At 41.8% G+C, this 15,641-nt stretch overlaps 1 protein-coding gene and 1 long non-coding RNA gene across 2 annotated transcripts in view; both read right to left on the bottom strand.

Moving 5' to 3' along the window:
- Nucleotides 1-15,641, bottom strand: part of FRMD4B (FERM domain containing 4B) — a 119,873-nt gene that overhangs the window by 60,032 nt on the left and 44,200 nt on the right. Inside the window, exons 5-6 of the mRNA XM_081805825.1 lie at nt 8,695-8,751; nt 7,842-7,864 (exon numbers count right to left, since the gene is read on the bottom strand). Coding sequence (XP_081661951.1) covers nt 7,842-7,864; nt 8,695-8,751 — 80 coding nt within the window. The remainder of the gene's footprint in view (nt 1-7,841; nt 7,865-8,694; nt 8,752-15,641) is intronic.
- Nucleotides 11,372-12,632, bottom strand: LOC145721628 (uncharacterized). Its single transcript, XR_014145446.1, has 2 exons — nt 12,150-12,632; nt 11,372-11,935 (listed from the first exon to the last, which is right to left on the bottom strand). It is a non-coding gene; the product is annotated as an uncharacterized LOC145721628 (long non-coding RNA).

The raw sequence follows: 15,641 nt of genomic DNA, 5'->3' as shown, positions 1-15,641 counted from the left end.
CCACATGTTATTCTTTTGTAAATATTTTATTCATTTTTAAAAAAGATTTTATTTACTTATTTATTTGAGAGAGAGAGCGCTTGTGCACGCATGCATCTGCACGTGTGAGTGGGGGTAGGAGCATAGGGAGAGAGAGAATCTCAAGCAGACTCTGTGCTGAGCCCAGAGCCCGATGCGGGGCTCGATCCCTGACCCTGAGATCACGACCTGAGCAGAAATCAAAAGTCAGATGCTGAACTGACTGAGCCACCCAGGCGCCCCGTAAATATTTTTTCTGAACAGGATGCTGGTATGGTTCTACATGTATATAACTGTTATAAATAAATAAATAAAACATATATAAATGTATATATTAGAAATGAATGTGCTGTATGAACAAAAAAATTCAAAAGACAATGCACTATGCTATAACTTACCAGTTTTATGCATATATCATGTGTTTGAATACACTGATACACATTAAAAAAAAAAGGATAATACATATACTTTTGTTTTTTTCCACTTTGTATATTGTAATCATTTTTCCACGTCAACAAAAATTCATCTGCAACAATATTTTCAATATAAATACTAGACTCTTTAAGCATTAATTTTGATAGGTAAGATCTGATGATTTGGAACAAGAATCTGAGGTCTGTCCTACATTCCTATGCCCTCACCCCACCTTATCCCAATGAATGGTGGAATATAATTAAGTACCTAGAAGCGGGGGACTCTTTTTAAAAAGTGCATCTCTTTTCCTATAATAATTTCCATTTGCATATCCATATTCATATCAGCATTATTCGTAAGAACCAAAAAGTGGAAGTAAACTAAGTATCCATCCATGGATGAGCAGATAAACAAAACGTGGTCTATACATACAAAGGAATATTATTCTGCCTTAAAATAAAAGAAATTCTGATGCATGGTACAACATAGATGAACCACGAGGACATTATGCTAAATAAAATAACGCCAGTCACAAAAAGACAAATATCATGTGATCATTAGGCAGATTCATAGAGACAGAATAGGCAGATTCACAGAGACAGAATGGTGGTTGCCCAAGGCTGGGGGAGGGGCAGAGATGTGTTAGTGCTTAATGGGTCGGAGTTGCAGCTTTGCAAGATGAAAAGTTTTGTTGCTGGATGGTGGTGACAGTTGTACAACAATGTGAATGTGTTGACCACCACTAAACTGCACACTTAATAATTGCTAAGATGGTAAGGAAAAGAAAAAAGCACATCTCACTACAATAGATAGGACTTCGTGGAAAGTGGAAGCTAACTGCCAAGTACTCTGACATCTCCACTCCGTCCCAGGCACCCTGAAAGGGTTAAGTTAGGGGTTACGTTAAGGTAACCTCAAAACAAACCCTTTAAAGAAAAGGGAATGGCCTTGCTCTCTTAAAAAAAAAGAAAAGAAAAGGGACCTTAGATTCAGATGTCTTAAAACAGGCTGAAGGGCATGCCACCAGCAGATTGTCTCTCACTCCCGCCTGCCTGTCTGAGTCCAGAGCCCATGCCTTCCCCTGGCGTCTCCAACAAAGGAGACTGGAAAGCCAGTCTGCCTCCATCATAGCCCTCGCTGGGTCTAGTGCCTCGCACGCACACTCTAGGTATTTAATCTATGCAAAGGAACAGGGTTGAACAATGAGAAAAAGGCAAGGCATCCAAGGGCACTGATGATCAAGAGTTCATTTCCTGCCTTCTCACTCTTCAACTATCTCCTCAAGTGACTAATATTAGACTCAGGGTCACTGCACTGATAACACCACTTGCCAGGGTAGAGTCCACAGCCTGCTGTCCCTCACTGCCTTCCAGCAGGGACAGCAGGGATCCACACAGGCCTGCTTACACAGGTGTAAGTTAAAACGATGACTCTGAGATGGGTGGGGTACACAGACTGCAGGTCTGGTCTTGTCCACCTGAACTGTCATGGATCTGTCACTCCTTAGTTCATCAGCTATAAAATGAGGGTTCAAATGCGTGATACAGGCCAGCTCTATCACTCTATGCTTAGAACAGATGAAAAAGTGCCCATCGTATGGGATGGCTGATTTTTTCCAAATTTAGAGCTCTTCAGAAAAAGCAAGTTCAGAACTTGATGAATGTTTGCCCTGCCTAAGAGTTAATGGAATTAAAATCTAGGGGAGTAATGAATCTGACAGAGAATACAAAGAACAGATTTCCCCAAAATGCCTATCTTTTAAAGGCATTTTAATACTGAGCTTTCAGCAAATAAATAAACCCACCCTTTACAAAGTGAAGTCCAGGGAACATTGTCAGGCAAGACGCTCACACATCAGGGACAAACCAGTGTAGGAATTACTGTTTACATGTCTTCTTCTAGGACATTCGCTATGTACATGAGCAGATGGGAAACTTACCGAAAAGAACTTGAATTTTAACTCTTAACCAGGTACTTCCCCACACTTAATTGTCCATGGTTCCCCATGTGTTGTTTGCTTGTTTGTTTATTCAACATAACTTTTGACATCTGGCCAAGTCATTGGGGAATGTTAAGCCATAATATGGTAATATCAATATAATGCCACACAAAGTTTCTTAAGCTTGTAGTGCGGGGGTATTATACCAAGTTCATAGGGTGAAGATGATGATTAATGAATTAACGTTTGTAAAACATGTAAAACTGCCTAACACTTAGATGTATTTACAAACCATTAAAAATAAATAAAGTATTAATGCACTGAACTGATACACAAAAGAATTTGTTTCTATCTTTAGGTCAAACCTTAAAATAATCATTTCACAGGGAGACAGAAAAGCCACTTCTCAAGTTTTTCTTCACAAAAGCCTTTGGCTGATGCATTAAATCCCTTGCTTGAAATGAGACAGAAAGGTTCAACTTCTGTCCAGTCAGTCTTCTTTATTCTGCTAGCAAGGAAGGTAATGATTCTTACCGTTTGTGTTGGAATAGGGATCAGGAGACTCCTCACAGCGGTAAAGAGCATGAGGCTTGGAGTCCTAATTCTGCCACTCTCTAGCTATGTGACTTAGACAGAATGCCACTTGCTCACCCCACAACTCAGTTTCCCTATCTGTAAAATGGGGATACTAACAGTGCCTATCATCACAGGGTTGATGCGAAGGTGATGCATTTTAGGAACAATAACAATGCCCTGCATTATTTACTGAGACCCAGAAACTGGGTTCCAGAGAGGTTAGTTAGCCAGTTATAGAGCAAGCATCTGAGCCTGGATTTGAACCCAAGCAGTTAAATTCTAGAGCTCCTATCTTCACTACTGCCTCCCCATTGATGTAAGGACCCCGCATAGCACCAAGCTCACGGGAGCTGCTATTTTTATTACTGTAACTGATTTTTACAGGCTCTGGAAATGGAAGGACATTTTAGAGGTTTAAATGCTCTAGAGAGGTAGGAACGAGGCGGGAAAGTTCTTTAAAGTCTTTGCTCCCCCCTGCCCCCCATTAACTACACTTAGGGCAGCCACACCAGGTCCTTTCCCGTGGGAAATAGCTGCATTTTGTAGCACAGCTGTAAGTTGTGAATTATACCTTCCCATTTGAAGCTGGGGGACAATATACGCTCATTCTGACCCAGCACTTAATTGTAAATTGTCGTCACTCCCTTTTTCATATAAGCAGAAGTGCCCTAATCACATGATTATTCGGTAACTTCCACCTTTCAGGATCTTAAGAGAAATGAAAAAGAAAAACAAAACAAAACAAAACAAAAACCAACCCAGTCCTGCTTTTACAAACTCATTTGCGGCTAGCTCAGTGATAAAGCCTTCCCTCCTCGCCCGTGTCAGCTTTCAGGAATTCTCTGCGTTGTCTGCGTTGTGTAACCCAAGCAGCTTGTTATCTTTGCAGCTTAAAGGCTGACTTGGAAATTCAGACTGTCAACTATTTAAAGAGAATGAAAGTCCCCACTCTACTATTTTAATTAACTTCCCGAGAGCAAGGTTTCCTACTGGTTATGATAATGTTCACTTAAAATACTCTTAAGGAAACATGGCAGGAAGCTAAGTAAGAAGGGGGAGGATTGCTGTTTTTCAAGGCATTCCAGGAAGAAGAGTTTGAGCACAGCCATGAAGGGAAAATACTACAGAGTACCTGGAGAACCGAGAAGAGAGGCACGAACAGATATTAAAGAGTATAAACAGTGGAGTATGGGAAATTAAAGTACATAAAACAGATTAAGTAGAGCCTTGATGCCAGATGAGGGTGTGCAGGGTAGGCGTTTGTGCAATGAGAAACCGTAAAGAGATTCTTGGTAGTGAACACCAATCACATTTATGTCTCGGGAAGATAACTGCGGTTCTGTGCAGGTGGCTGTGAGGGATGGCACCAGAAAAGATCTGGAAGCTCACTGGCTATGTGACATTGTTTCCCTGGGCCTGATTTTCCATCTGTTAATTTGTTCAACAGCAGTGATAACATTTGTGGTGGGGATTGAATGAAATCACGCATGGACTTTGAAAATAACGTCGTCAAAAGCACTCACACAAACTATACACACACAGCGCCGTGTTCGGGTTGTGTGGAGGGGAATGAGGGCTGAGAAAGCAAGCCTTCTGATGAAGAAGAGAGCTGACTAGACAGATGGAGGAGATGGGTGGGAGGGTGAAAGGGAAATCCTCCGAGGTAATTCAAGAGGAAAAGCTGATGTCATACAAGGGGAGTCCGGGAAGAGGAGTTGCTCTGGGGGCTGGGGTGCTGCTGGGTTCAGCTTTGGAAATGCTACATTTGAGAAAGAGGGAGATATTCATAAGGAGTGGGTGGACCAGAGCAGCCTTAAGAAGTAGGTGTTAATCATTGTTTTAATTGAGAAAGCCACATTGCCCTGGTCTTGGAAAGTATTCGGGGACATTTTTTGAGGCTTAAACCTCAGTGAGTCAACTCAGTGAAGTTCTAAAAGCCAACAGCTGCAGCCACCGGCCTGTAAGTCAACAGAAGATTGGGATTCAGAATGGCCACTGAGGTAATTCTTGATAGAAAACCAAGTTCCCAGGAAGGAGATGCCCTAGCCTATGGTTCTCGGCATCCTCAGTACCTCAACTGGGGCTGACACATTTTAGGCATTCTGTGGGTGTTATTGGATAAAGCTATGAACTTTGTATAATTTTAACGTAGTGGTATCAAGAATGTGTAAACTCCATTTCAGGACTTTGTATTTTGCCTCTTTAAGGAACTTCCCTCTGCTTGTTTCCACCTGAGAAACATCACATAAGAAAACAATCACAGATTACCACAATCCCAAATACACCATGATGTTCATCACGGCATCATTTATATATCAGCAAAAAATGGGAAACAATTCATATTTGAAACAACAGGGAGGTGGTAAGTCATTCCATTAATATGATGAAATAAGAAAGTGGAGACTGTAGGAACTGTTCTACGTGCTTTGCAAATATTAATTCATTTAATGCTCATAGCAATGCTATGGGGTGTATACCATTAAGATAAGTTCCATTCTACAGATGAGGAAGTTGAGGGCTTGGACAGTTTAAATAACCTGCTGAAGATTATACAGGTAATAAGTAGCAGACCTGGGATCTGAGCAAGGCTGTCTGGTTCTCGTGTCTTTGCTCTAACCATTATACACATTGCCTCACGGTATCTTATTTTTCTTAAACTAGTTTTGTAACAAATTTTGGGGGGAAAATATATTTTCCCCATTCACAGGAGGAAGCGATCACATCACAGGGAGGGGGTGGGTGGTAGCAAGGAATCAAAATTCTGCCTCATTATAAACCCAATGACAAGAGTTCACAGTTCCTTATTCTTTCCTTCACCCGCATCAGTGAAAACTAATGCTTGCTGGCAAAACAACTGATAACTTACAAAGTCGTTCCACGTCATTCATCTCCTTAAAACCACCCTGCCAAGTCACGATTTTCATGAATCCCAATTTACAGATGAGCAAGCTGAGGCCCAGAAGGGACAAACGGCTCACTTAGGGTCACCTTGCTAGTTTCTTGACGCCCAGGCTCATGTTCCTTCTACAACTCAGTGAGGTTTAGACAATTTCAAAACAGTGTCCTCCATCTAATCAGCCTAGTAATCACTCAGGAAACCACCAGGCACAAGGCAAAGTTAAAGAAGAGGATTGGTTTGGGCTTGGCCAGACTAACTCAACAACCTTGAAGTCTTAGACAACCTCTGGACTACCTGAGGGCTATCTCTTCCGAGCCTTCAGTCATAGGCAAGAGATCTTCCCCAAGGAAGGTTTGTGGTATCAACCTTTCTCTTCTGTTCTTCCCCTTAATACACTATTCACCTTCTTCAGACCCACCTTAGTCCCAGTGGTCTCTTCAGAGGTTACCAAGAGACAGGGCAGGATGATGATAATGAGGAGGGCAATAATGATACTAGAATAATTGATAATAATAGTCAAAGTGTTCAGAGAGCTTGCCATGTGCCAGAAACTGCCCTGGGCAATGTTTACAACATTTGATCTCCCACTCTACACCCATTAATCTAGGGGGTAGGTGCCATTTTCCTGATGAGGATATGAGGCTTAGAGAGTGTCCATTACATGGCTGGTGGAGAGGAAATGGGGAAGGAAGGGTTAGCAGTTCACAGACTGCAGAGGGTGCGCTTTCGGCCCTAAAGCCCTCATTTATAAATCAACTTCAGACTCACCCCCCCACATGATGACATTCCTCGCATATCTGATCTTCCTAGGAAATATGGCTCCTTTAAGAAATCCAAGAGCAGAGAACACAGCAGCATGATGTCAAGGATCTAGAAACTCATTTACCCTCCTCTTATCCCCACATTTTCTTTTAATTAAAAAATAATGGTGTTTATAGATTTTCCTGATATATTTACATATATCAGGAAAATATATTTTTAAATATACTTTTCCTTTCCCTCAAAGCCTATTTCCTAACTTAAACACAAATTTTTAAAAAGTAACACAGCACAAAACAAAGCTAATGAATGTGGTGAGCGGATCGTGGTGTGTTACGTGGACTCCTCAGTCATTTTACCAAACTGGATGGGCAGGTGAGAGGATCTGGAGTTTCTGAGGTGAAGCAGTATGCCCTGACTGGACGTCTTCAGGCATGGAAGGCATTATTCGGTTATCAGTCTGTTAAGGAGCATACTATTCAAAACCTTGGCTGGGAATGAGTACTAGGTCATCTGTAAATAATCTACGGATAAAGTTTACTAGGAGTGGAACATTAACATGGTAGAGGTGAGGCTTTCGATGGGTCACTGGCCTGTGGGCTGCTTCTAATTGGAGGCCTTGCCTCCACCTTTAACCATTTCGATTTCTCCGACTCCAACTACTGCATTAAAAGGGGCAGAAAGGAGCAGGTAGAGCATGAACATAAACACTCTGATGAGGTGGCCAGTTAGGCAGTTAGAACAAGTAAGTGTCCCAGGGGCAACAATACCACTGATAGGTCAAGTGTCTGAAGGGGGAGGCCCCTGCAGGGCAGCTGCAAAAAGCAAGCCCCCATTAATCCCTTAACTAAGCAGCTGATGGAGTTTATCTTTTTGTGCATATGTTATAACTCCTCCAACACAGGATTATTTATAAATTTTAAAAAAGTCAGCACGGCTACCAAAGCTTTTTAGGGATTTCTTCATCTTGCTAGCAGATAACAGAAAATAGAACTCTGGAGGGCTTCTGTTTACAATTCACTGTCACTCTGGCTTGAAAAATTCTAAGAAAGCTTCCTTGCTGGATTCATTCACAAAAAGAATGGGTCCCTATTTGAAGAGGGAAGAGATCTCAGTCTCCCGCCTTGAGATCTACTTTCTTTTGAGTTTGCATCCATTGTTATTCAAAGTAACGGCATTCAGCTAGGGTTCAGCTAGGGTTATTTTGCATAGTAATATCAGAAAAGGAACCATTACCTGGTATAATCCCCTTTGGCTTCCTGAAATAAAAAACAAAGATAGATGATCAATATGTATTTATGTTAACTAAGCAAATGAATTTCACTCTTGGTCACGTTTCCCTCTTAAAGTGCCTGAGTTTTGTTTTGAAGAGTGTCCACGAGGAACACTTTCTCTAGAGCCACGGAGAAGAATGTGGCATTGGTGAGAACACATTAGTATCCATGAAATACTTCGTATTCTTTTTTTTTTTTTTTTTTATTCTTAACAGAAGAGACAAATATATCTGAAAAAGCACAGATGATTATGTCTTCTTTTAGGTCTCTAAGATCATGTGATAAATGCTTGTCTATTCGAGCAGCACTTTCTAGTCTGGACACAGACCTTTTAAGCCGGACATAGGTAAATCAACGCGTGCTACTTGTTTTCTCTTTTTAAACCAGCACAGAACACGCTTGGTTTTTCAGCTACTAGCGTCTTTAAGCATTAAGGGGCTCTTGCCCTCGACCTCAAGAAAAAGGTATACAAAAGTTACTTAATTTAAATGAAAATTACAGCTCTTGTAACAGTTGCTGCTTCCCAAATTCAACTGTTCCAGAACTCCTTTCCAGAAGTACGGTCTAAATTCTCTTCCCCCAGAGCAGTCTAAATTTCATTTTCCTTTGCGACATACAATACCACCCTATAGCTCATGCAAATTACGCTAAAACAGAAAACGGTGGCTCGCTCACGTTTTTCACTGGCGAACAACCAGCTGGCTTAAAAAATCTATCAGCCACCGGCCCACGCGAGAAAGTTTCAGAGTTGCAGGCAGTTCACAAAAACCAACAAACAAAAAGGCGCAGGCAAGAGGCAGTTGGTCGATTCTTACCTGTAACACAAGCGCTGCTAACTTGAAGATGGTTTCGCTGTCCGCTTCGATTTGCCCCTGTCGGGGGGGAAAAGCAAAGCGTCACTGGACACAGGCTGCCCTAGGTTGTAGCAAATGGCTGTGGAGTCGGGGAAGCTGTCACGGCTTGGCACCTCCAGTTTACAATCAAACGCAGATCATACCATTACAGGGGAAAGGGAGGGGGGCGTGGAGGGGCGCATCCAGGGTTCAGGGGAAGCTACAATGTGTGTGTGTGTGTGTGTGTGTGCGCGCGCGCGCGCGCGCGCGTGTGCGCGCACACTTTAATTAGCTGTGGGGAATTTTGTTTAGAGAGCAGTATTCTGGAAGAAACACAAATGACTCTGGTGGCTGAAAATTCAGAGAACTTCCCAATGAATAATTTTTACCCCTACAGGTTCATTTTTAAGCTCTGAAGATTTTCTTAGATTTGTTCGTTCTGTGTTTTCCTGAGTTTTTTTTTTTTTTTTTTTTTTACTGGGTCACCACATGGTTTTTTGGTTTTTTTTTGTATACACACAATGCAACTGTTATTAAAAATGTAAATTCACTTCGACATCAGTGACACATTGTTGAATTAATATTTATACAGTTAGAGACAAAATGTAAAGCCTTAAGAATCAGTTACAGCAAATACTTAGAGAAGACCAAAATTCTGTTCCATTTTACTGAAATCTGATGAACTCTAATTTATCATTTTACCCATTATTTTATTTTTTTCATCCTTTAAGATCTCCCCCCACCCCCAAAAATAAGAATTCTGGGCCTTGGAAAACAGGAATGCTTTTTCAGTGCCCTGGTAGGGATGCGTAAGTGTGTGTGGAGGGAATATTGCCTCTAGCAAAGGTATTCACATATGCCTTCATTTATTTTGTTAAATATGATCATATACGTTAATACCATTACTGCATCATATAATGTAGTACCACAATGAATGGTATAGCGGGATCTTCATTTTAAAAAAATTTGCAAAAAAAATTTGTTGGGTGATACGCTACCTTGTAAGCATTAACGCACACTAAAACAATTCCATATAACCTTGCTTACGTGTTGTATAATTAGTACTTGAAAGTGCAGAGTCTTTGAGACTATCGAACTCATGAGCCTAGAAATTGCCCTGAATTCTTTATTTCTCCCTTTTACCTGTTGAATTTGGGCTGACGAGCTTTTCTAGTTGTACCAGGACATCAATGGTGAGTAATTAAGTAGTTTTAAAGTAAAGGCGAACTAGGTAGGTTCACAGAAGCAGTGAGCTCGCTGAAGATTTCTGAAAGGATTATGCTTTTCTCTCACATTTCCAAGTGATTTGGATTTGGGGTTCTCAAAAATAAAACAAACTAATAACAATAATTCTTCTAAAAGCCACAAAAATAAAATAAACCAAAAACCCAGGGCGTTACAACGCCAGCTGTGATAATTATGTTTCCCTTATGTCACAAAATGAAAACAAACGAATTTCATCCTGCGACATCTAAGTTTCCCTTCCGAAACCTGAGGCAACGGATCTGCTCAAAACTTTTTTGCTCTAAAAGCTGAGAGGCCCAGAGCCTTGGAATTCAAAGCTTGCTTCTAATCTCTAGAAACAGATTATAAAATCAAAGAGAAGCCAGGTTGATTGCCCTCTGTCTTTCAGGCAAGAGACAGTGGTTTTCTAATCTGGTGAAAGATGATGAAACATTTAATCCAACAGGTGAGATGGGTGTTGATCAAGACAAAGTTTTACAACGGTTATATTCCTTATGCTCAAAGGAAAACAACAACAACAACAACTCAGGCAGAGGGAGGGGGTCACAGGGGGAGGAACACTCAAAAACATCTTTGAGTTTGAAATTGCACCCAAACTTAAAGTCCAGTTTGTCTTAAAATCTTACAAAAGAGAAAAAAAATGGGTTGTTTCGGATATTAGCAGAACAAAAGCTAAATAAAATATATTGAAAATGACTGCCAACTCTTCTGACCCCCCATGACCCTCTTTGCCTCAGCAGAACCTTAGGTGAGCCATCCAAACAATATTTGAGACACCAACTTTTCAATTTAGTAAATGGAAGTTCAGCAGATAAAAAGGCCTCAGACAGAAACCCTTAAGGATGCTGCCAAATAATTCTCTACCTTAGAAGGGTCATTAAATATTAAAAATGCCGAAATGAGAGCTGAAGCATGAAAAGTACCAGGCTCAGACAGCTCCAGAAGAGTGGGGAGGCAAATATGCAACTCACCTGTGGGTTTTTTGTTTTTTTTTCCACCTATGCAAGTTGCCACAACACAATTCTGGTGGAGGAGGGTGATGGTGGGCTGGAGGGGTGGGGCCTACCGAACTCTGGTTCCAGGGAGACAGGAGAAGCCATGTTTTGGCCAAGCCTTACATTCTTTTATATACCTCAGCCCCTACCTCACCTTCCTCCTATCCACTGTTTTGGAAATCCAAGGCAACGTATTTTGAATTCTAATACTGATTGCCAAGGTTACCTGACTTGTGCAGGGAGCTCACAAAACTGGATCAAGCAAAAATAATACTATTTGCCTCGTTCTCAGCCATTTCGCATGGTGAAATTCAATTAAGACATATACGGAATTCCGGAATTTCATGCCTGAAGTACAAAAGTTCTTTAGAAATTGATGTCTGTCCTAGGATAGAAGATTTCTTTTACTTATAACCATGGCAACGCAGGTAACCTTATAGGGACTGGGCAAGCTAACACTTGAGAGAGGGATCTCCTCAGAGAGAGGTAATGGGATCCTTCGTAGGTTTCCATGACCGTCAGGGATAAACAAAGAGGAGCAGAGAAGTGAGTCAGATGATGTGGCTGAATACACAAGGGTAATATGAAACAGTATCAAGTCTTGGTGCTCTACCCTCATGGCTAATTTAGCTGCTTTACAGATTCAGTCCCTAGGTCACTAGGTTCAGTCTCCGCATCGGACGTCGTATTTTTGTCCTTGGCTTGTTAGCTCAGTTGACCAAAACATCTTGCTAATGAGGTAAACTCTAGGTTTTGATTCACAAGTAGAAGGGAATAAAAGAAAGTTTTAGAATCTGAAAGGGAATTTAGTGAAAAAATTACTCATATTATTTTAGAGATGATGGCACTGAGCATTGGGGACATGACGTGTACTACCCAACCCCACAGCCGACCGTGACTCTGGGCTTCTTGTCTAGTGCTCTTTCCATTCTGCCATGCACTAGTTAATTTTCTGACTCCGGTGTCAATCTGTCACCAGGAATCTTCCAAAGGCATGTTTTTTTTTTTTTAAAGATTTTATTTATTTATTTGAGAGAGAGAGAATGAGAGAGAGCGAGTACATGAGAGGGGGGAGGGTCAGAGGAAGAAGCAGACTCCCTGCGGAGCAGGGAGCCCGATGTGGGACTCGATCCCGGGACTCCAGGATCATGACCTGAGCCGAAGGCAGTCGCTTAACCAACTGAGCCACCCAGGCACCCCTCAAAGGCATGTTTTTGATAAAAACTGGAATCAGAGAAGACTGAAAAATGATTCCAAATGCTCCCTTTCCTGTTGATGGGATGGTAAGTTATCATCAAATATAAAAACTTAGAATGGGAAAATTATTTCTGAAGACCCATCTGCTTTTTCTGTATTGATGTAGTACTTCATGGAAACTTATTCTGCACAACCATGGACATGAATCACTTGCTCACAAATACTTAAGATTTGGAACTACTTGACAAACTGCTGGGGGAAGTCAGTTTGTTTCCAAGTGTATCACTAATTATCTAGCTGTTCTAGGGTTAAGTCTATTAAAAGAGGTAGCTTGTAGAACACCAACAAATAAATGTATAGGGCGCCTGGGTGGCTCAGTTGGTTAAGCGACTGCCTTCGGCTCGGGTCATGATCCTGGAGTCCCTGGATCGAGTCCCGCATCGAGCTCCCTGCTCAGCAGGGAGTCTGCTTCTCCCTCTCACCCTCCTCCCTCTCATGTTCTCTCTCATTCTCTCTCTCACAAATAAATAAATAAAATCTAAAAAAAAAAAACCCAAATAAATGTATAAGAAATGAGAGGAAAACAAAATTATCATTTACAGTCATCATAGTACTAATTATCCAGGCAATAGTTTTCAATAAATAAAAACTATTGCATAAAAGTTTGGTGAGAAACAGGACGGGATATTTATATAATCACAAAGTATCTCTCTATGGGGAAATTTAATGATAAGGGGGAAAATGCTAGCTTTTCAATGGAGAAATCTGACAGTACAATCTTTTTTTTTTTTTTAAGAGTTATTTATTTTAGAAAGAGAGAGAAAGAGAGAGCCCATGTGCAGGGGAGAGGGGCAGAGGGAGAATGAAACCCAAGCAGACTCTGTGCCGAGCCCAGTGCAGGGCTCAATCCCACGACCCTGAGATCATGACCTGAGCCAAAACCAAGAGCCGGTTACTCAACCAACTGCCCCACCCAGGTGCTCCAGACGGATACAGTCTTAATCAAGTGATCAGATATCACCAATAACTGGACAGACTGGCATCGTGTGCCTCCTGATAGTATTTATTGAGAAGGACACAACTTCACTTATATACATGGCTGTGTTGGTAAATGTATATGTTTCTCAACCAGAACTTGGAGGAGGGGGGGTGATCCCTCATTTGTAGCATCTGTTGATATCCATGGTGCAAATACTCCCACCATAGCTGATTTCAAACTACCAATATGACCTCACAGAACACGTTGCTGGGATGTGATGTGAGAATTGGCTCTCACCACTGGTACCAGCTGGTTCCAGTACACCACTGGGTAGTATCTCTGCCAAAAAATACACCACTAGATCTAATCGTGAGGCAGCCTGAGACAAACCCAGATGGAGGGTCATTCTATTAAAATATCTGGCCCATACTCTTCAAAAATATCAATAGGATGAATGCCGAAGAAAGGTTGAAGAACCGTGTCGAAGAAAAGGAGACTAAGCAGTCACAACAACTAAATGCAGTCTGTCATCCTGTATCAAGAGAAGTTGTTACAAAGGGCATTATTGGTACAACTGGACGGTACCTTATGCAACCAGTAAAGGTTCAGTGTTAAATGTTCTAAATGTGATTACTGTGACATGGTTATATAAGGGATGTCTCTGATCTCAGGCGCGATACAATGAATTATTTCAGGATAAACAGTGTAACTTACTCTTAAATGATTCAGAAAAAATTGCACATCTGCAGGCAAGGGAAGGGAGTGTGAATGTGGCAAAATGTTAATGACCAGTGAATTTGGTTCGAAGGACATACCCCATTTTTTGTGCTATTCTTAAAACTCTTCCGTAAATTTGAAATAATTTCAAAATAAAAAGTTTGTAAAAAGCTGACATATTTTCTCAGCATGCTGGATATCTATTTGTCTTGACTGCCTAGTACCCGTCCCCTTTTCTGGGCAGAAGATCCCATTCTTTTCGGAGCTGCTTCTTTCCCTACTGGCTTGTGTGCAAACACAATCATCGTTCTGTGACAAGCAACGGAAGCTGGTCCAAAGACGGTCCCAGGGATTTTCCAAATTAGAGCCGAGGGAAGAAAGCTCTCCCCCACTGTGTCTCAGGGCGAAGTTGGGCAGATGTGAACCAGAGAGAATCACTGCCCACAGATAGAGAGAAAGGGACTTCCCGACATTGGTAGTCAACTGCATCTACTGCTCAACCAGGCCAGACTTCGAAGTCTGGTTAAAACTCAAAAATTGGCAAGAACAGTGACTTGGATGCTGCTCAGATGCTCTCGCTTTGGTTTACCAGTAAGCCAGCAAACAAAGAGTGTAAAGAACAGATGTGATAAGCACACAAATGAGTGAATGGATGTAGCTCCCAGGAGACCTTTTAATTCCTTCTGTGGACACATCTACATGGAGGAGGAATCTGCCAGATCAGAGAATTCCAGAGATAGGGACTCACTGGTTTCATACAATTAGTCTGGTGGTGGTGCTGGCAGGGGTACATCAACACTTAAGAGCTACCCACTATCTTACAAGGCAGTTCTTGCTGGCCCATAGAAGCATCCTTCCCTGGGACACCTGGGTGGCTCAGTCGGTTAAGCGTCTGCCTTCAGCTCAGGTCATGATCTCATGGTCCTGGGATGGAGTCCCACATTGGGCTGCCTGCTCAGCAAGGAGCCTGCTTCTCCCTCTGCCTGCCACTCCCCCTGCTTGTGCTTCCTCTCTCTCTCCCTACTAAACAAAAATAAAATCTTAAAAAAAAAAAAAAAAAGAAGAAGCATCCTTCCCTGTGCTAGTTCTGTCTTCTAGGGGTTATGGTGCCCCTAGGAGACCAGGCCATAACTACCACATCTGCACCCCCCCATTCCCCTTGTGTAAATGGACCAATACTTTGTCCTTTTTTGTCCAAGCTAGTGGTGAGAGGTAATGTTTCTGGAGGATGGTCTCGATGAGGTATATTTTCCATTTGTTCTTCTAGACAAGTTTTGCAACCTTGGCATAATTGACATTTTCAGCTAGTGTTTTTTTTGTAGGAGCTGCCCTGTGCATTATAGGGTGCTGAGCAGCACCCCTGGCCTCTATCCACTAGATTCCAGGAGCAGCTTCCCCGCCCACCCCAGTTGTGACCATCAAAATTGTCTCCACACATTTCCAAATGTCTTCTGCATGGCAAAGTTCCCCCAGTTGAGAACCATTGACCTAGATTCTCTCAGTTTTATTCCTGGATTAAGCTAGAAGCATCAGAAACTTACAAAACTGAACCATAAGGCTTGTCCCAAAGTAAAACTGCTTTTGTGTTTTGGCTTCTAGTGAGAAACTATATAGGAAGCAACCCTCAGAACCTCATTATCTTAGTAACTCTAGGTGTGTTGTGTTGGATATAGATAATTACATCATGTACTAGTCCTTCATGAGGACCCCTGGGAGAAGTTTCTGGTTTTTAAGACCAGTAGTGACTGCGCTTCTCTGAGCAGCTGCTTTGTTTTTGCCTTAATGACCACTGTGAG

This window comes from Leptonychotes weddellii, chromosome 1 (assembly GCF_054177405.1).
Source record: "Leptonychotes weddellii isolate Sample4059 chromosome 1, ASM5417740v2, whole genome shotgun sequence".
NCBI lineage: Eukaryota > Metazoa > Chordata > Mammalia > Carnivora > Phocidae > Leptonychotes > Leptonychotes weddellii.
The sequence above is the reverse complement of the archived record's forward strand: the minus strand, read 5'-3'. Positions and strand labels throughout refer to the sequence as shown.